Below are 22,538 nucleotides of genomic sequence, written 5' to 3' on the forward strand. Positions count from 1 at the left end.
ACCTGTACTCACCGAGTTTCTTCACCTCCAGCAGGCTGTGCTCCACCATTCGGCAGGAGAGGGGTGCCTTTTGGTTGGTAGTTTCTTCTCTTCCTCAGCACGGGGAGGGGTGTGTGTGTAATGCAAAGCCCAAGGCCAAGGTGGGGTATAATTAAGCAAGAATGCCAAAAGACTGTATTCTCAGAGGAAGGTGGAACTGGAAGTAAATACAAAACAGTCCCCTTCTCCCTAGGGAACTGTGGGAACATTACTTTGGCTTAATCAAGGCTGTCACCAGTCTGCTGTCCTGTGAATGTGCACCCCAAATTCTCATCACCAGGCTGGTCTTTAGAAACCCCACATGGCCAATTTACTTTAAAAGTGCATCTAGTGGGCAGCCCTGGTGGTGCAGCGGTTTGGCGCCGCCTGCAGCCTTGGGTGTGATCCTGGAGATTCGGGATCAAGTCCCACATCGGGCTCCCTGCATGGAGCCTGCTTCTCCCTCTCCCCATGTCTCTGCCTCTTTCTCTCTCTCTGTGTCTATGAATAAATAAATAAAATCTTTAAAAAAAATAAAAGTGCATCTAGTGCTTGCTTTGGCAGCACATATACTAAAATTGGAAGGATACGGAGATTAGCATGGCCCCTGTGAAAGGAGGACACGTAAAAGTGGATCTAGGGGCGCCCTGGTTGGCTTTAGTGTTAAGCATCTGCCTTTGGCTTGGGCTTGGTTCACGATCCTGGAATTGAGCCTCACATTGGGCTCCCTGCTGGGCGGAAGGGGGCTGCTTCTCCCTTTCCCTGCCACTCCCCTTGCTTGTGCTGTCAAATAAATAAATGAAATCTTAAAAAAAAAAAAAAGGATAGATCTAAACTTGGGAATTTTCAAACCTGGAGGAAAAAAATGAGAACTAAAAGACATTCCCAGTTTCAGAAGTAACTGCTTACCAGAACAGAGACCTACATATTTTAAAGAAAACAAAATCTAGAACTCAAAGGCAAGGGTCAACAAACAACAGCCTACAAGCTAAATCTTGCTGCCTGCTGTTTTTGTAAATCTAGTTTTATTGGAACACAGCCACACCCACCCATTTAGTATTCCAAGCAGACCTGACCCACCCTTCTGCCCACAAAGCCTAAACTATTTTATCTGGCCCTTTTTTAGAAGCTTGCCAACCCCTGGCTCAGGCCACTGACATTTATTATGATTATTGATGTGGTTGGATTCTGGTGCACCAATTTTTGTTTGTCACTGTGGTTTGTTTTTGCTTCCTGTTCCTCCCACCTTTCACTTTCTTTTGGATTACTTGAATAATTTTTAATATTCTATTTTAATTTGTTGGCTATAAATATGCATTCTTTAAAACGGTTGCTCTAGGGATTACAAATATACCTAAGAAGTTTTCTATTTAAGGGTTAGTATCATTCCTAATATTAGACTTCATGTAAATTGGAAAAGCCTTGCAGCAATAAACTGAAACAGCTGAGACTGAATATAAAAATGGACAATGGGTAGACCTCACATGACAACAAACGGACTCAGGACCTCTGCAGCAACCAGTTTAGGTCGCCAAATGAAACCCCTGCAGCCAACTAACTACCCAGAATGGTCAAGATTTGTTTGGTGACTGCTAACATCCTGACTTTTTGTCCAGACTCAGGACCAGAGAGCCAAATATGTTCCCCCTAACAATCATGTTCCATGCCTGCTGCTGGCTGGCCAGGCTCCAGCTTTCTCCTGCCATTGATCTCCAATCAGAACATGCCTGCAGCTTTGTTTCTCATTATAAAGCTTTCCCATTACAGACTTCTGCCTGCAACTCTGCAGAACACAAGTGGTCATGTTTTGCTATAACAAGATCTGAATCTGAATGAGCCTGTCCTCATTTCTGGGTGTTTTTTTTTTTTTTTTTTGGGGGGGGGTGGTTTTTATTTCCACAACTCAAGTGTTCAGCAATACAATAAATGTGACATGATCGTCTGTTACTGCATATATGAACAAAGGTACATCCATAAATTGAAAGAAAAAAGCCCCCAAACTAGAGTTTTATTTCATTTCCTTAGATGTCTCTCTAGTCAAAAAGAAAACAAGGTATTCTCCTGGCCTCTGCACATTGGCTGAGTTGGGGCTCTTTCAGCGGGGAGCTGGATCACTTACAATTCCACCTTATCCTTCACCCCCTGTACCTGGGAAGCGCAAAGATCAGAGGTGGAGGCCTAGGGTCCTCTCAAGTCTTTCCTGAGACTGTGCAGTTCTGGGCCTGTGCGTGGCCTTCTGGATTCCCTGATTTACTCAAGAGTCCTTCAAAGCCCCTTTACTCCAACCCCCTGCCCCCCCATCTATCTTCCTCCCCAGATTTCCGGTGTGTGTACCATGTCTGACACTAGGCAACTGTAAGTAATAGTTTTAAAGCCTCAATAGCTCAGAGAGGGGTAAAACAAAGGCAAATTTCTGAATTAAACCCTCAGGGAAATGCCAGACTGGTCAAGACACAACAATGTGAGAACAGAGCGCCCCTCTGGCACAGTCATGCCACACCAAGAATGTCTTACAAAAGAGGCTACTGCCTCTTTATTAAGCGCTGCTCCAGTTGTTTTAGGTTCTTATTATATTCCAGAGATTCAAAGATTAGATTCTAAAAGCTTTTGCCAACTTAATAGTTGTCTCAGTAAAGGGAAAAGTTTTTGGTGCTCACTACTCCACCATTTTTGGTCATGTCACTATGTCACATTTTAAAAAGATGAAGTTTTAGAAATGGAGGATGGATTAGTGGCTGCCACGGGGTGGAGGAATGATGCAAGAGGGAGAGGAACAGCAACAAGAGGCATCTTTGTGGTGTTGGAGTTGCTCAGCATTTTGCCTATGGTGGTGAATACATGAACCTACACAAGTGATAAATTTAGAACTAAATAAATTCACACGTACCATATAATACAAGTAAAACTAGGGAAATGTGTATAACACTAGTGAATTGTATCACTATCCTAATGGTGATATGCTATAGTTTTATGAATACTGAGGGGAAAAAAAATCAGAGGAACAAATGTACAAGGAACCTCTCTGTATCATTTCTTAACAACTGCATGTGAATCTACAACTATCTATCTCAAAAATTTTAATTTAAAAAAGTAATTCAGAAGATTCAGATTTAGGATGAGGTTTTAGAAGCACATTATTCAACTGATTTTTATGCATCCATAAATGATAGAAATTATCTTTAGATAAATCTAAAATAGCTCTTTTAATAAGTAAAATAAAATTCTCAAGAAAGCATCGTACTATAGAATTATACTGATCTTTTTTAGTGGCACATAAAATAATTGAGCATTTCGCAGTTAGTGGAAACTTAGGATTTGATGATTTATGGTATTTATGGTATGAGGTTTACTTACAGGTCCATTTTGGTTTACATCGCTAGCTTTGGCACTAACCATCAAAATATCTGTAATAAACAGTGACAGTAACTAACAGGATAGATGGAGTCAGGAAGCATATAATAATTATCCACAATTCTGTTAACTACGTGTATAAGACAAGTTCAGGAACAATGGGAAAGTAATATATGCAACTTTATTAAGAAATGAAATATAAATTATAAACTACCATTTACAATTTACTTTTGTACACCAATACATCAGTATTTCCACTCATTAAATAAAGCACATGTAACTCAAAATGCTAAATAATTCTTAGTGACTAAATTCTCTAAAGAACACAATCTTGATGAATACTCAACATTGTTAAGTAAGGTATGGGTGGTTATTTAACCTTAGTTAACAATCACCACAGACATCAAAATGATCATGGTTAATACCAACTGCAGCATTTATAGAATATTACTTAAACCCAATATTGATGTATTACATGAAAATACAGAAAAAAAAATCAAAGAAACTGGTATTTATGACACCAGGTTAATGCAGATTTAAAACCATCTTTGTCAAAGTTTTAACACTGGAAGAAAGTTAAATGTACCTAAATGAGACATGACGCTATTTTTGGTAATATTACAAATTTTGTCTTCCTATGGGTATTACTATTTTAGTTTTCTCCTCTATATGAAAAACTTAAATATGTTACTACTTATGCATGGATTACCTCATACATATAACATTCTATAAACAAATGCATTGGTAACTAATCTATTAAGGCCATCATCAAGTCTTAGAGAAACTTCACTTTAATGTGTCTTACAAAGGTGAGGTTAGCCTACAGACATGGAATGGGTTAATAGGAATAAATATAATTTTTCTTTTACCAGGTTTTTTTTTCCTTTTAATTGGAATAGGATTTGGGGATGGGGTTACTGAAAGCACCAGGGTTCAACAAATTTACATTTTACCAAAGGAAAAAGATTCTTAAAGAATGCAATGACGGGATCTAATCTTACTCTTACAGCATAATCTCCATTTTAGTTAAAGTGATACCATAATGATACTGTAATGCTTTAGACAAAAATTTTAAGATACATCAATGACCACGAAGTTTCAAAGAAAATGCAGTGATCAAAATATTTAACTGTCTTTTCATCAAGCTTTTACAAACACATTCAGTCTTCACTGTCTGAGCAAATCAGTTTTAGCTTCTTCATAGTCCTCCATCTGTCTTTTAACATGACGCCTGTTCGGTTGTTGAATTTATAATGTAACAGTATTTTAGACCAGTTTCCCTCTCCGTATTTCCTCACACCAGATCTCAGATTCTTGTCTTCTTCCCAAAGCCATGCCTTTTGATAAAATGCAGAACAGTTATTCACAGAAACAATTCTTTAAAGAACATGCTTACTATAAATCCAACTGTTTAAAATCAAAGTGATATTAGTTTCTTAAGTATGGAAGAATTTGCATATATGTATTAGATTTCTATAAGAGCTTATAAGATTTCTCAGGGTCCTTACTATTACTGTGCATTTTATCTAAGTACAGTATGGCTCAGCTGCCCAAGATCAGATAGCTACACAATTGTAGAGCTAACCCAACCCAATTTATCAGACTTTAAGCCTACATTGTCTCTTAGATGCTTTTCTACAACTGTCATGAGACTGGTATTCTGCGTCCCTCACCCTTTAAAAAGATTTATTTATTTTAGAGAGAAAAAGAGAGAGACAGAGAGAATGCTCGCACACATGTGAGGGGAGGAGTAGAGGGAGAAAAGTGGATTCCTTGCTAAGCGATGGAGGAGCCCAACTTGAGGCTCAATCTCAATCTCACAAACCTGAGATCATGACCTGAGCTGAAACCAAGAGTTGGAAAATCAACTGAATGAGCCACATAGAAGCCCCCAGATGATACTTCTTAATCCCATGTATCTCTAAACAGAACTTATGAATATTTAATACTTCTTTAAGGAACCCAGAGAAAACCCACTTCTATGTCAGGCAAAGTACGCATAGCCATAAACCTCAAATCTTCCTTAAAACAGATTCTTTTTTTGAAAGTTTTTTTTTTAAGATTTTGTTTATTTATTCATGAGAGACACAGAGAGAGAGGCAGAGACAAAGGCAGAGGGAGAAGCAGGCTCCACGCAGGGAGCCCAATGTGGGACTCGATCCTGGATTGAGGATCATGCCCTGAGCTGAAGGCAGACGCTCAACCGCTGAGCCACCGAGACGTCCCCTTAAAACAGATTCTTGAAAACATAACTAATCAGACGAATTCAAAACATTTTATTTTGGAGAAAAATGGCTGAAGATTTTTAAAAATCAAGCTAGTACCATACACCGAGAAAAGTTATTGATAGTTGGCATTTGCTACAGGTGAGACCAACTAACCTATTCCTTATGCTGACATGCTGAAGGAGCAAATGATTATGTGAGTGTTTATTTATTGTGTCTGTGATTAGTTTCCCCAGTTGAATTTCCTATTTTCTTTAAAAATCCATTCATCATCAAGTCACAAAAAGATAAATATTGTATGATTTCACTTACATAAGGTATCTAGAATAGTCAAACTCACAGAAACAAAGTAAAATGGTGGCTGCCAGGAGATGGGAAGGGACAATGAGGAATTAATGGGTACAGAGTTTTAGTTTTGCAATATGAAAAAGTTATATAGAGATTGGTTGCACAACAACGTGAATGCACTTAATGCCACTGAACCATACAGTTAAAAATCATTAAGATAAATTTTGTTATGTATGTTTTACTACAAAGACATAAAAAATGATCAAGGGACTTGAGAAGACATTTCTTCAAAGAACATACACAAATGGCCAGTAATTGCATGATAAGATGCTTAACATCACTATCATTAGGGAAATGCAAATCAAAACTACAAGATATTACCTCACACTCATTAGCACATCTACCATCAAACAAACCCAAAAAAACAAAATCTAAGCACCAGAGAAAAACTAAATGTTGGTGAGGATGCAGGGAAATTGGAATTCTTATGTACTGAGGGAAGGAATAAAAATTGTGTGGCCAGAATGGAAAACAGAATAGTGGTTCCTCAAAAAAAAATTAAAATTACCATGCTATCCAGTAATTCTACTTATGGCATATACCCAAAAGAATTGAAAACAGGTAATTGAAGAGAAATCCATGGGTATCAACACCCATGTTGATAACAGTGTTAGTAAGCAAAACTTGGAAGCCAACTAAGTTATCCACTGATGGATGAATGGATAAACAAAATATGGTATATAAATAAAGTGAGAGATCATTTAGCTTTAAAAAGTAAGGAAATTAAAAAAAAAAAATTAGGGGATCCCTGGGTGGCGCAGCGGTTTGGCGCCTGCCTTTGGCCCAGGGCGCAATCCTGGAGACCCAGGATCGAATCCCACGTTGGGCTCCCGGTGCATGGAGCCTGCTTCTCCCTCTGCCTGTGTCTCTGCCTCTCTCTCTCTCTCTGTGTGTGACTATCATAAATAAATTAAAAAAAAAAAAAAAAAAGTAAGGAAATTCTGACACATAACTATAACATGGATGAAACCTGAGGACAATTATGCTAAGTGAAAAGAAGTCAAACACAAAAGGACATATACTATAGGATTCCACTTGTATGAGAGGTACCTAAAATAGTCAAACTCGGGAGATAGAACGGTGTTTGGCAGAAGCATGGGAGAGGGGCAAATGGGAAGTTATTGTTTAATGGATATAGTTTTTGTTTTGCAAGTTGAAAAGAGTCCTGTGGATGGACAGTAGTAATGGTAGCACAACAATATGAATGCTTAATGCCACTGAACTATATACACTTTAATATGGTTAAGATCATAAATTTTGTTACGTGTATTTAGTACAATTAAAAAAATTCCTACTCCGCTAATCTGATGCACTATTTAAAAAGAACTCAGGGTGGCTTCCAGAAGACAGACCTGAGATGAAGACTTGTAAATAGCTCAATGCCATAAAACTGGAAGTGACCATAATTAAACCTTGTTTGCGATGCTTGTCTTGGCAAATGTGTTGTCTCCTGAGTGCCTAGTGTACATGGCTAATTGATCTCTAGACAAAAAGAAAGAAGACATGCTCCTATGATGGTCTACATTAACCTGCCCAATTCTCAGTCACCACTCCTACAAGCTTCAATCCACTGCTTGTCACTGATGCTAAAGCAAAAGAGATGTAAATTTTTCCACGTGTGGGTGAACAGTTTAAAAGAGAGAAATGGACTTACAGATTAGATCTTTGAGGATATAATCAAAGCTGTGGATCCATCTCACAGAGAAGTGAAGGTTACAAAATTTTATGTAACATTTCAGGGGCTACTTAGGCTAACCTTAAAAAAAAATAACTGCTTTTACTGTCCCCAACTGTAGAAGTTGCTACAGTTTTGTTCAGTTTTAAAGAGTAGTTCTTAGTTTAGGCAAATTTCATATATACACCATAATTTTCTTGTTTGAATATGAGCTAATTACTATTAAAGAGTGCACAGATGATATCTGATACAATACAAAAACTCATTTATCGCAAGAAATAAATAATATTCTCTGCCTGAATCTTACTTAGGTTCCTGGATACAAGTTTAAGCAGTATTTTCCAGTGGATCACATACAGCAAAGGTAGCAAGCTACTGCCAAAATCCAGCCTCAGGCTGTTTGTACTGTCCAGAAGCTAACAATGGCTTTTACATTTTAAAAGGTTGCTTTTAAAGGAGAAAAAAAAAAAAAAAAGAAAAAATGTGATAGAAACTATCTACGGCCCAGGAAGCCTATTAAAATACCCACTACCTGGCCCTTTATAAAAAAGCTTTGCCAAACTCTGACCTAGAAGTTAGTTATAATTTTGTCAAGTGAAGGTTAACTGAAAACTACCATTTTTAAGTATTTAATGTTTTCTTCTATTGAAAAAGAGCAACTTTAATTTGATATATTGTTACTCTGTGATTATGCCTTCTTTTGTTATGAATGTTTGGAATCTTAATTTCATCTATGTTTTAAAGGTAAGTGTCTTGAAAAACATCATATGGAACAAGATCATATAACCAAATAATAACACAATCTTTAAAAGTTTAAAGAGGCCTGGGCGCCTGGGTAGCTCAGCTGGTTAAGCACCTGACTCTAGATTTGGGCTCATGTCATAATCTTAGGGCCATGAGATCGAGCCCTGGATGGAGTTCTGTGCTGGGCATGAAGCCTGCTTAAGATTTTCTCTCTCCCTCTCCTTCTGCCCCTCCCCTCCCTGCCTGCCCCTGCAGGTGCGTTCTTTCTCAATAAAAAATAAAAATATTAAAAGTTTAAAAAGGCCAACTCCTACTTTCAAGAAAGGAGTTGGATGACACATTTGGCTTATCAGTGACAGATCAGAAAGAAAATGTCAGGGTAGCACAATTTCATGAGTCTACTCTTTTGCTGACTCTTGTAGATTCCATCCATAATATCACATAGCTAACAAAGAATTTAAGATAATATATTTTAGGATATATTAAAAAAAACCTGTGCTTTTTGTGCTTTTCTGTCTTCCTTTTCTTGAAAATTTAAAAATAGAATCAACAACAACAACAAAAAAAATAACAACCCTGGTCAAGCCCACAACCCAAAAAGATACAAAGAACATATAACAAATTAAAACACAAATCATTAAAAAAAAAAAAAAAAAAAAAAAAAAAAGAACCACCAATCTTTTTCTTTCCTAAGGCTAAAAAGGTTTTATATAACTTATATTTGAAAATTATATATCATCTTTAATGCTGTTCAGAGGAAAAAACAATGGTTTATAATGCCTAAAGTGATACTATCTATAGTAAAAAAAAAAAAGTTATATAGTAATTTCCATCATATACTATCTCTGGGAAAAAAGTCTTTCTTCTTGAAAAACATTTACTTTTCTTCTTTAATAGAATAAACTTACAAAAGGAAGTCTCAGTGAACTGTGATGAAGCTGGTAGAAATACCTATCTGTTTAACAGACAAATACAGCAAGGAGAAATTATCTAATCAGGTACAGAGTAGTGCAATAAACATTTTTTAAAGAATCAAAATGTTAATAACACAAAGTAAGATAAAATCTGTTACTCATCTGAAAAAAAAAGTCCTACTCAAAAAGCCAACAGAGGAAAGTAGAAAATAAAATGAGACACTTGTGATAGCCACAGAAATCTTTTTTGGCATGGTAAGCAGTGATAGACAGTATCACCTATAATCTAATTCTAAATTACACAGTTGATTACCCACATTTTGTTTTGAATGCAGAGAGAGAGAGAGAGAGAGAGAGAAACTGTTTTTTAATATACGTCTATTAAATAACACCTACAAACTCACGAGAATTGTTGCCAGAATAACTACTGGGAAAAATCAATTAAAATATGAGGCAGAGACTTCTAGTTTGGGGACTGACATATAAAAAGCTTGCAAATATTACTCCAGTTCTGACAAGAAAAAAACTAAACAAACTGAAAGTCAACAACTCTTTGTAGATCTGTCAGAGAACTAACATCAATAGGTAAACTGCTGCCACAAAACTAGAAAAACATAAAGATGGATACAGAGAAACCCAGCTTACCAGGAACAGAAGCTCACAGCTGGAACCAGTACTGACAGAAAACTTAACCATGATGGATGAACTGATAGAGGCACACTGTGGACAAGCTTGAGTTAAAAAAAAAAACTCCAGATGTCCAGTCTTAGCGGGGCCACAACTCCAACTCATCTCCACTTAACTCCAGCTCCCTCCACCCTTCCATCATGGGAGGGAAATGCCCAACTTTTACCCCTTCTAGCCATCCTTTCTGACTGAAGGGGGGGAAATAAAAGCTGAGAAGCAGATATGAAGGCTTTAGTCTAGGACACAAACTCACTAAAAGAATCAGAAAACCACACAAAACTATAGAATACTTCTTCTCTTCCTCCTTCATTATACCATATTATTTAGGTTCCTGTAAATCAACTGTCTTAGCTGAAAGAGCCATCTCAGGTCCTTACTAAGGAGACCAGGGAAAACCAAAGACAGCAAGGGAGACAAAAATAAGGAAATTTTAGCCTCTGACATGGACTAGAGCAAATAGTAAATAAAGCCTACCTCTGAGCTACACAAACATAAAACCTTATGCCCAAGGTTAGCTTACAGCCATTCCTTTTACCTGATACATCATGTCCAGCTATCAACAAAAAAATGGCAAGGTACACTAAAAGGGAAAAAAACACAATCTGAAGGGACAAAAGCATCATCAGGCTCAGCTATGAGAGAGATTTTGGAATTATCAAACTGGGAATTTAAATAACTACGATTAATGTTAAGGGCTGTAATGGAAAAAATGGACAACATGTAAAAACAGATAGGTAAACGTAAGCAGAGAAATGTAAACCCTATGAATCAAAAGGAAATGCTAGAAATCAACACACAGTAACAGAAATGTAGAATGCCTTTGATGGGCGCATCAGCAAACTAAACATGGATGAAGAATCAGTGAGCTTGAAACTAAAAATAGAAACTTCCCAAACTGGAAAGCAATGAAATAAAAAGAATGAAAGAAAAAGAGAGAGAAAGAGAGAAAAGAACAGCCAAGTACTCTGAGAAAATTACAAAAGATGTGGCCTATAGATAATGGGACATCAGAAAGAGAATAAAAGAAAGAACTGAAGTAATAACAACTGAGAATTTTCCAAAATTAATGACAGACGCCAAGACACAAGAAACTCCAAAGAAACAAAGTAGGACAAATGCCAAAATATCTACACCTTGGCACATCATATTCAAAGTAAAAATTCAAAGACAAAAAAATATGTAAGACTTTTGGCTGCATATATAGCAGCATATGGTCGGCATTTCCCCATTCTCCTTTGGGAATTCACCCAACAGCAACAAGGAAAGAAATAAAATCCCAAACTCTTACAAAAATTAGAAGACCCCTATGATCTGAATCATAATATAGGTGGAAGGGGTACACTATTGGTGAACTGACAGAAGGTATGCAAGGAAGCAGAACAGAGCCACTCTGCCTAGAGATCTGAGAAAGCCTGTGGATGTGCAATTTTGCAGAGTAAAGAAAACCTAGCCTGAATTTGTGGTGTGCAAGAGCAGGAAACTCTCTCATCATGCAGTTGCTCTAAATAGTAAAGGTGGTGGTGCAAAATAAGGAATCATATGGATAAGCAATATTTACAGGAAGCAAATCAGAAGTAGGAACTGCCTGGAATTTGACCTTAGCCCCAGTGTCTGAACATGAACCATCTAAGGGGGGTAAAATTCCTTAAAGGAGAATAAGAAAAAAGAAAGAAAAAAAGAAAAAAGTAGAGTCACCTTCAACTTCTAGCTGTGATAGAAAAGGACTAGATTTGTTCACTTGCTATAAACAACTAGAAAACTAGATAAACTACAGGGAACAATGGTTTGAAACACTGGACCAATGGCATAGGACTAAAATCACTGAGTGCAGAAATGAAGTCCTAAAACTAACTCATCTGAACTTTCTGAATAGAAAAATTCCCTGGGGACGCCTGGGTGGCTCAGCAGTTGGGCATCTGCCTTCGGCTCAAGGCGTGATCTCGGAATGCCTAGATCGAGTCCCACATCGGGCTCCCTGCATGGAGCCTGCTTCTCTCCCTCTGCCTGTGTCTCCGCCCCTCTCTCTCTGTGTCTCTCATGAATAGATAAATAAAATCTTAAAAAAAGAAAAGAAAAGTAAAGTAAAGAAAAATCCCCTATCAAATGGTTTCTTCTTTTTTTAAGGCACAGAAGGACCTTATTTAAATTGGATTCTTATTCAGAAGATATGAATATAAAAGCTTATAAGGTGGATTTAAGTCCCAATTTACATTGATAAATAGACCTATGATAGTACTGTAGTAATTCTAAATAAATGTCATTATCAATATGCAACTTAAGGCTATTTTAAAAATACAGGTGAAAATATTTTTTTTGGAAATTTGAACAGGTAGATTGGTCAATTAATCTAACATGGCAAAATCAAAGACGGTGAAGTGGAAACATTTTACATTTAAGATCTTTTAGAGTTGAGCAGAAATGATGTAAAATAATCATCGTTAATGTCCACTATTATTAAATATAATAAATACCTGTTTCTTCCTAGATTGAAGTTTTTTAGAAGTTACTGGGTGACTGTTCAAAACAGGTCTTCTCCTGTTTTCAGTGGTTTGTCTGAATCTTTTCTTTCCTCCTAAAAGTAGAAATAGTTATCAAAAACTGTTCCAAATTATAATAAAAAGGGGATGTTTAAAAAAAAAAAAAAAAGGGGGATGTTTTTAAAGGTTACCATGAAATTCCTATCTAGTATTTAGCTATCTAAAAACAAACAAACAAAAAAAAAACCCCAAAAAACAACTGGGATGCCTGGGTGGCTCAGCATTTGAGCGTCTGCCTTTGGCTCAGAGAGTGATCCTGGTCTGGGGATCGAGTCCCACATTGGCTCCCTGCAAGGAGCCTAGTTCTCCCTCTGTCTGTATCTGTGTCTCTCATGAATAAATAAATAAATAATAAATAAATAGAACTCTATCTGCTTATTTTTTTCCCCTTTGAATCTGGGAGCAGCATAGTACAATGCAAAGATCAGTTTCTGAAAATCACAGGTGGTACTGAATGTTGTTGATTCTTTTATAGGTCTTCAAACAAGTTAGCTCACCTTCCAGAAGAACCTACCTTTTTTCATCATCTATTAAAAAAAAGGAATAGTATAGCAGCCCGGGAGGCTCAGCGGTTTAGCACTGCCTTCAGCCCAGGGTGTGATCCTGGAGACCTGGGATTGAGTCCCAGGTCAGGCTCCCTGCATGGAGCCTGCTTCTCCCCCTGTCTGTGTCTCTGCCTCTCTCTCTGATTAATAAATAAATAAAATCTTAAAAAAAAAAAAAAGGAATAATATTTATCACATAGGATTGCTGAAATTTTCTTAAGATGTTTAAGGAGTATTTGACCTAGTATAAGAAGACAGCCCTTCTTTCATTCCTTTCTTATTCATAGTCAGTTTAGTAAGATAAAAATGTATTTGTAACTGAAAAGAAAACAGTTAAGTATTGAAAAAAAATTGTTGGGCAGCCCAGGTGGCTCAGCATTTTAGCGCCACCTTCAGCCCAGGGCCTGATCCTGGAGACCAGGGATCAAATTCTGCATCCGGCTCCCTGCATGGAGCCTACTTCTCCCTCTGCCTTTCTCTCTCATGAATAAATATGATCAGTAAACAAAGCTCAATAATATTTCTGTTCATTAGCAGTAGTTAAAATATTGACAATAAAAGATAGTATTTACAATACTAACAAAAAATATATTCTTAGAGATAAATCATGTAAAAGTGGTAAAGATGTGTATATCTAGTAAATTTTAAAGCTTTACTATGTGTATGTGTATATATACTACACATTATAAGAAAATACATATAAGACAATTTAAATAGAGAAATATACTTCTGTTCATGCATAGAAGACTTAATATAATTAAAGCCTATAATTAACACTAATATATAATAACTGTGTCCATTCTTTCTGAAAAGTATATTATTACAACACAGTTTCAAATCAAAATTTCAACAGAGTTTTTTGGTAGAACTTAACATTATTCTAAAATTATATGTGTTGTGAGTAGTCCACCACTGGCCCTGAGCATCCCTGCAGTTTTTGCTGAATGTACAAGGCTTATTTGTTTCCTGATACTAAGCAGTTTTATAGTCAAATAGGCACCTAAGTAGGTCAAAGGAACCATAGCCTGACCACCATGTAACTACTCTCTCAGGGAGCAGACTGGCTAGTTTGCTCTCCTGTTTTGCTGCTTACTCAAAAAGTGGTAGGCCCTTAACACCAAATTTCTAAGATATAGTACAACCTATCTGCCTGTACAGCATCTATCTGGGGCCACTGTATTGCCTATGGGACTCAGGATAAAGAAACCAGCACAACTATTCTGATGCCATGCTACTGTTTTGCTCTGACTCATTAAGTCGTATTGCCTACTTTTGGCACCTACAGAGTGGTAGCAGTTTTTCTGCTTGCGATCTTCTATGAAGTTCGGTTTTTTCCTGACAACATGGAAGATCAAAATACCAAGAATAGTCAAGATATTCCTGAAGAACAGTAAGATGAAGGGGATTTCCCTATCGCATACTGAGTTATAATGAAACTACAGTAATTGAGACAATATGGTATTGTTGCAGGAACAGACCATACATGCTGATCAGACTCTAGTCAGGAAAATGGAAACCACACTAATTATGAACAGAGATGTTCATACTGCAAACTGTTTAAGCAGGTGCTAGAGGACTAAAATAGCAAAAAAGGAAATTAATAAATTAGCAGAGATTAATAATTACCAATGAAATTCATAATTACAGTTGGAGGCTTCAATACTGTCTCTCAGTAATTGCTGAAACAAGTAGGCAAAAATAAGCAAGCATACACAAAATCTGAACAGCACTATGAATCAACCTGACCTCATATTTATAACAGAATTCACATTTTTCTCAAGTGCATATCAACACTCACCAAGATAGACCATATCATGTACTATAAAACAAATCTTAAATTTAAAAAAAGAAAGAAATCCAGGGCACCTGATGGCTCAGTCAGTTAAGTGTTTGCCTTCGACTTAGGTCATGATCCCAGGGTCCTGGGATTGAGCCCCATGTTGGGCTCCTGGCTCAGCTTCTCCTTCTCCTCCCATTCCCCCCCCCCCCCATTCGTGCTGTCTCTCTCTATTTCTCTCTCTCAAGTAAATAAAAATCTTTAAAAAAGCTAAGAAAAAAAATCCTACAAAGTATATTCTCTTCCAAACAGAATTAAATTGGAAAGCAATAATAGAAAGATATCTGGAATACCCTTAAATATTTCAAAATTAAACAAACAGCTTCTAAGTATCCTGTAAGTCAAAGAAAAAAAAGTCTTAAGGGAAATGAAAAAATATTTTGAGCTAAATGAAAAAACAACATCTCAAAATCTTTGGGATGGAACTAAAGCAGTAATTAAAGGGGAGTTTATAGCATTAAATGCACATATTAAAAAAGACCTGGGAATCTATGAATAAAAGGCAACTCATATATAAAGGGGAAGAAAGGCTGACATCAGACTTGTCCACAGCAGCACTCATAAAGTCAAAATATAATGGATCAGTATCTGCAAAGTTGTAAGAAAAATATTTCCAAAGAATATTATATTTAGCCAAATTTCTTTAGCAAAAAACAGTATACACTTAAGGTATAGCATAGTTCCATATGTCAATGGCATTGTAATAATCTTGTATGGGGACAGATGGTTAGCTACCCTTGGGGTAAACACAGCATAATATATAGTTGTCCAATCACTATGCTGTACACACAAAACTAATGTAACATTGTATGTCAACTATACTTCAATAAAAAAAAGAAAGGAGCATCTTCCACCTTAGTGATGATAAGAGTATGGATCTGTCAGGGGTTGCCACCTGAAGAGTCTGCCTAGAGGGGAAGCCATCACAGAGGAAAGTAGAACTGAGAGAGATAGAGGAAGCAGGTCTAATCAACTACTGAGAGAGATAGAGGAAGCAGGAACTGAGGTGAATGACTGAATTGCTGGATCCAGCCACACTTGAAGGTAATGTACCTCTGAACTTCTAAATAGGAGCCAATAAATTCTCTTTCTCAACTCCCTCCAAATAATAGATCTTCCCAGCAATATAAGAATTTAGAAATTATAGAACCTATAATCCCATCTTTTTAAAAAACCTAGCCAGTGGATCCCTGGGTGGCTCAGCGGTTTAGCGCCTGCCTTGGCCCAGGGCGCGATCCTGGAGTCCCGGGATCAAGTCCTGCGTCGGGCTCCCAGCATGGAGCCTGCTTCTCCCTCCTCCTGTGACTCTGCCTATGTCTACCAATCAATCAATCAATAATCTATCTATCTATCTATCTATCTATCTATCTATCTATCTATCTATCTATCATCTATCTATCTTTAAAAACAAAATCTAGCCAAACAAGAGGTAAGGAATGGGGACATGATGATCAAAGGTTAGTAACTAGCATGAAATCAATTTAAATACAGATTAAATTATTTTGGGAATTAAGACTAGTAAAGAGAATTCAACAAATTTTTATCATATAAAATAAAACTAAGAAAAATTGGGAATTGGTAGGAGAGGGCTGTTTTGTTTTTTTGCTAATATCGCAAATCAACAGTCTAAAATTTAAATTTATGATTACAGAGGCAAGCCTAGCCAATCTCTTGAAGCATTTCATATTCTTTATTCTTCATTTTGGAGGAATCATATAGATTATGATAGACTTCTTATGAAACAGCATTTACATAAAGTTCAAAATGTAAATGTGTTTTAAAGTTAACATGTAAAAAAATAAATAAAGTTAACATGCAAACTAATCACATTTTTCTAAATTTTTATTTGACTATTTTTCTACTGATGTAGTCTAGCCCAGCAATTAAAAGCATGGGCTCTGCAGGCAGAAGGTCTAATTTTGCCTGGCAGACTCAGTCGGCAGAGCATGAACCTCTTAATCTTGGGGTTGTGAGTTCAAGCCCCACTTTGGGCAAAGAACTCACTAGGGACACCTGGGTGGCTCAGCATGAGTGTCTGCCTTTGGTTTAGGGTATGATCCTGGAGTTCTAGGATCGAGTCCCACCATCAGGCTCCCTGCATGGGAGCTCCCTGCCTGTGATTCTAGTTCTGTTCACTATTTCTGAGATCAAGTAGATTTTACTTAATCTCTTTTTGTAGTGGCTTCCCCATGTATAGAATGGGATTATTAAAAAAAAAAAGGCACTTTTAAGATTTTTGAGGATTAAATGAATTTACATACTGTTTCGCTGGATGCTAAGTTTTTTCTGCACAGAAAGAATTTAGGTAATTTTCTTTCAAGTTTTCTGAATCACTCGATTTTTTAAAAGTACATGACAATTTTACAAATCTGAAAAAAAATTTTTTGTAAAGGGTATTTTAAAAAAAAATTTGAAAAAACTGTTTAGCATAAATAAAACGAAATCCATTAATTATGAAGAAAGGGTACTGTGTACCCTTTAAGCAAAGTGGAATTAAAAAAAATATGTATGTATATATTACTAACATCTAACAAAAAGTTAAGAAATGTACTACAACTCAAAATCTTCTAGGCTCAATATCCATAGCCAGTGTCAAACCACTGCAATGGGATTACAGTTGAGTTTAACTACTAATCAACTACTTAGAATCTAAAAAAGTAGTATAAGTTTCCATTTCTTTGAATTTTGTATTATGAAATTAAAAGCCCTGAATCCCCAAATTATTTTAGTTTAGAATTATGATTCTTAGCCATTTTGCAGTAAGAGATGCAGAACAATTTTGGAGTAACAACATGAATTATTTCTTTGAGTTTAACTTTACCATCTTTAAAATGAGGATGATAAGATCTATGGATGTAAATGTTTTAGAGGTATAACTTACAAATATTAGTTAAGACTAGTCCTGTCGTCAGCCATCAGTTATGAACTAATTTAGTCAATTAATACTTACTGTAGCTCTACTATGTCCCTGGCATCAAGTTGGTACATCTATTATTTTCATACTGACCAATAAGTTGCTAAGTGTGGATCAATAGTTTAAAAATGATTGTATTCATTTTCATTCATTACCTAGAATGTAGTGAGGTTCAATAAACATTTGCTGAATGAATAAATATCAATGAGAAACTTATAATCAAATTTTAATTTAAAATAATTAGGACTGCTTTTAAGATTTTTTGGGGGGGGTGCTTAATGTTGTTTTTTAAATACAGTGATCCCTTTTATAAGAATAAATTCTGAGGATCCCTGGGTGGCTCAGCGGTTTGGCGCCTGCCTTTGGTCCAGGTGTGATCCTGGAGTCCCGGGATGGAGTCCGACATCGGGCTCCATGCATGGAGCCTGCTTCTCCCTCTGCCTGTGTCTCTGCCTCTCTCTCTCTCTCAATCTGTGTCTCTCGTGAATAAATAAATAAAATATTAAAAAAAAAAAGAATAAATTCTAAATGCAAGGAAGAGAGTAGCTAGATTCCAGAGTCAATCCTCATTATTCATGTATCCTGTATTTGTGAATTTACATCCCTAATAATTTGTAACTCAAAAGTCAATACACAGTGGACACTGGTGGACATTCATAGACCAAAAAATTCATCTCACCTGATGTGTGTTCCCAGCAAAGGTTAATAAACAAGATAACTCTCTGCCTTTCTGTTTTAGCTCTATTATAAATGTCTTTTTTAGTGTCTATTTAATACTACATTTTGTGTTTGGGGGGTAATTTTGCTGTTTAGAATGGCCCCCAAATGTATTGTGGAAGTGTTGTCTAGTGTTCCTAAGTGCAAGAAGACTTGAATGTTCCCAACAGAAAAAATGTGTTAGCTAAGCTTTACCCAGGCACAAGTCACAGTGCTACCGGCTGTCAAATCAGCATTATATATTAAAAAGTGTCTTTAAACCGAAACATGTAAACATTCTGAGCAAGACTATACATTTATATTTATCAGTTGACAAAGCTGGTGACAAGACGCTCAAAGGAATCTAACCCTGTAATTCCCCTAAGGTTTAGTATTTACTAGTTGCGGTGACTTTATAGAACATAACTACCATAGTAACAACTTCCATGTTTCAGATAAGTAACTATTTCAAGTTGCTGAATAAAAGCTAAAGTAGAAAAGCAGTGTGCCAACATAGCAAAAGTACTCCAAGCTAGGCAATCAGAATAGCTAATTTTCTAAATTAAGTACTAACTTTCTAAGTTAACTCTATGGAGGTATGGCATTTAATCCTTTGTGCTTCAGTTTTCTGAAGTGTCTGGGTGTTATGATGGGGAGGTCAGGGGCTGGATCAATTTCAGGGACACATTAATTCTCCACTTCTAAAATTGAAGTAAGAGTACTCACTTTGAAGAGTTTCCACTCTTTCTTCTTTCCTATTAAAATCCTGTTGTTGGCTTCCATGTTTTGACTTATATAGAAAGAGATTCTTGTGAGACCTAAATTAAACATAAAAGCATGGGATTGGTTCCATAAAAAGTAGAATAGCTATGAAAAAAAGATAGATGATTTGTCTTAATCTGTTATAGACCTTCTCCTACTTCAGGTTGTTTCCTTGCTGAGTGTCTCCTCTTAACCACGGCCTCTTAAGATTTTTGTTGTCCGACTTCCTCTCTTCCTATCACTTAATTTCCCTATCTCATCTACTTAGAAATCAAGATTCTTTTGACCTCCTAATTATATAGGTGAAGGAAAAAAAAGTCCTCAGACTATCAGCTATTAACTTTCATCTCTCTTGTGGCTTTTAATTACCAAAATAGGAATTCCAAAATTCCTTTACACATAATGATTATTTTTATAGCTTCCAAAAAGAGCTTTTTTGAAATGAAGGCTGTTTGGAAATACAGGGTGTAGCAAAATTTTGACAACACTGCAAAGTTGGTATTATTTCAATTTTTATAAAGGAGCTAGTCTAGATGAAAAATGTAGTTTACCTAAGCTTAGGAAATGATTTTACCACCACCTAAAACCTCTATTTTTACCTAAGTACACATGCAACCTGCTAATCTGTTCCCGTTCTCCCTGTGCTCTAATGTCATTCTCAACCTCTTCACCAGCTCCCCTACTTCTTTTGCCCCAAAATCTAGCTCTCCCTTAGGGAGAATATTTTTCTTTGTGGCCTACTCAAGTAGACAGGTTTAATCTTCTACCTTCTTATGAACTGAGTCCCAGAGGTGGGTCTCTATACTTCTCATTTCCTAACGAATACCACTTTTAGGGTCCTGGTTCCACAGAAATTTTAGCCCTTGAGGATTTATGCCACTGATGTGTATCTCCATCTACCACTCTTCAGAATCATTCACTAACCTTGCAAGCACTTCCCATCATTCAAAGATCTTTCTCTACCCCCCAAGGATGGTTTTATCATGTTACTTCAGTGTTCTCATGGATAACCCATATACAATCCTGACCTCTCAATTCCTCAGTTCCACTGACCTCCCCCACACCAAACCAAAACCTCGCATCACTGTTCCTGTTCAGCATCTCAGCTGCTCTATCTCTGAAATCATTCATGCAGACTTTCTATTCTCTGAACATGTTACATGTCTGTAACTAAAATGTAGATTAAACATAGTTTTTCAAGTAATTTCATAAAATAGAACTTGGGATATTGGGCAACTCCGGTGGCCCAGCGGTTTAGTATTGCCTTCAGCCCACGGCATGATCTTAGATACCCTGGATCGAGTCCCACATCAGGCTCCCTGCATAGAGCCTGCCTCTCTCTCTCTGTCTCTCATGAATAAATAAATAAAATCTTAAAAAAAAAAAAAAAAGAACTTGGGATATTCATCAGAAATGTAACTGTCCCCCACCCCCAGCAACAGATCCTTGTTTCTAGGACAGAATTAGAATTTATTAAATATTGGCTTTAAGTTCAAGGACTCCCTATATGTGTATGCTAGTAATGGCCTTGTGGAAACAATGTGTAACAACCCAGGATCCCAGAGGCAGATCTCTATGGTTTGGAATTTCAAGACATGTCAAGGTCTTGAATACCTGTTGAGATAAGCAGTCACCTACGATATTCTCTAAATCATAGTATTTATATGACAGTTATTATAACATATCTAAGTCTGTATGAAGTGTTTCAAAGATTTTAAAAGATAGATAAGAAATAGGTCAATTTACTTCACCTCAATAAGGATACTGTATTCCTTGAGAATTCAGTTCCTGCAGGCTGTTTGTCACTAATATTTCAAAAGAAGAAAAAATATGTAAGAATGTAAGCAAAAGAAACTTTGCACAAAGTTAGTACCTACTATATAATCAAGTCCTATTTCAATTTATACAAAATATCTTTGGAAAGAAACTCTGATAATATTAGAACATACAGAGAATTACAACATGGATAATTTTTGCCCAGATGTGCTTACCATATATTAAATCAAGCCTTCACAAACATAAATTAAGCAGAGTTAATGTTATAATCAAGCATTCATATGGCTCTTTCAAAAACTCTTCCATAGATCTTTATTTCCATGGATTCAAGTTTAATTTCTTGCCCTCCCCACCAGGCTCCAAATGAACTTTTTTACCAAGTCCCTTCCCCCTTTGCTGAAGTTAAATTTAGCCTCCACAAACACAGCGTGACCATTTACACCTTTGGGCCTTCAATGGAACAATTCTACTGTCCTAAAAAGACATTTCCTCTTCCATCCAACTGTAAAAATCAAAAGTATCTTTCAAGTGTCTGCCCAATGCTCACTCCTCTTGGAAGCTGTCCATCTCAACTTCTTCAGCATTTAAGTCTATATATTTTAACAAGTTATGTAATGCCTTCTGCTGTTCCTGTTTCATGTCTATAATTCATTTTGTCACAAAATAGCTTATACACTTTATCAGGGCAAAGTTTTTATTTTATCTATCACTGATAACATGACGGTTTCATCTTTCCTATTATTTAATTTTGCAATCACACTTCTGATTCTATCCTTGTTCATTTCTGTCCTGATTTTTATCCTGAGACTGGTGATTTTGATGCTTAACTTGTCCTGATTCTATCTGCCTCCAGGATGGCCTTGATATCTGCTTGGTTCTTGATCTTTATTTTGTCTCTAGTTTCAGTTTTATTCCCTATGTCTAGTGCATTGCAAATTCTTTCAGCTTGACCCTGAATGGCAAGTAAGGGCCTGCTTTGGAGACAACAGAAAGAAGAGAATTCAAAATTGAAGCACGAGACAGGCACGAAAGAGCTTATAGTATTTGAGGATTGGGATGAAGTTCTGTGTTGCTAGAAAGTACCATTTAGGTAGGTAGAGAAAGGCTAATGCTTAGGGATAAGGTTGTATATAAAAAACAAAAGGGGGGGGGGCTAAGTTTGGCTTTGTAAGCCATGCCGATAAACTTCCAACTCTCATCTAGCACGAAACAAAGCCAAAAGAGATTAAGCTGGAAAGTGACTTAAACAGATTTATTCTTATGGGATGCTGACTCTAGAAGTCATGTCAAAGATGGATTTGCATGGTACAAAGCTAAGTAATAACCTAGGACACAAGTGATAAGAAGAATATATTAAAGCATGGAGATGGAAGTCATAACACGTAGGGAGTTAACTGGACATGTAAGGAGAGTCAGGGTACAGAGACAGATGAGAACATCAAGAGTTCTGTTTAGATATAATGACTATATATCCGACTTGAACTCCAATCCCCACCTCGAAGTAAGTAG

At 36.6% G+C, this 22,538-nt stretch overlaps 1 protein-coding gene and 1 non-coding gene across 4 annotated transcripts in view; one reads left to right on the forward strand and one right to left on the reverse strand.

The window, feature by feature from the left end:
- Positions 1-566: 566 nt before the first annotated feature.
- LOC140620469 (U6 spliceosomal RNA) lies at positions 567-671 on the forward strand. The gene has a single exon (XR_012020253.1). It is a non-coding gene; the product is annotated as a U6 spliceosomal RNA (small nuclear RNA).
- Positions 672-3,532: 2,861 nt separating this feature from the next.
- The window catches only part of TERF1 (telomeric repeat binding factor 1), a 37,086-nt gene continuing 18,080 nt past the window's right edge, over positions 3,533-22,538 (reverse strand). For 2 of the 3 annotated variants that reach the window (XM_072804263.1, XM_072804264.1), the window contains 4 exons: positions 21,005-21,058; positions 19,218-19,309; positions 12,434-12,534; positions 3,533-4,706 (listed from right to left, as the gene is read on the reverse strand). In XM_072804263.1, the coding sequence (XP_072660364.1) occupies positions 4,530-4,706; positions 12,434-12,534; positions 19,218-19,309; positions 21,005-21,058 (424 nt within the window). In that variant the 3' untranslated portion in view covers positions 3,533-4,529. The remainder of the gene's footprint in view (positions 4,707-12,433; positions 12,535-19,217; positions 19,310-21,004; positions 21,059-22,538) is intronic. The other variant, XM_072804265.1, reaches the window with a different exon arrangement.

Source organism: Canis lupus, chromosome 28 (genome assembly GCF_048164855.1).
Source record: "Canis lupus baileyi chromosome 28, mCanLup2.hap1, whole genome shotgun sequence".
NCBI classification, from domain to species: Eukaryota; Metazoa; Chordata; class Mammalia; order Carnivora; family Canidae; genus Canis; species Canis lupus.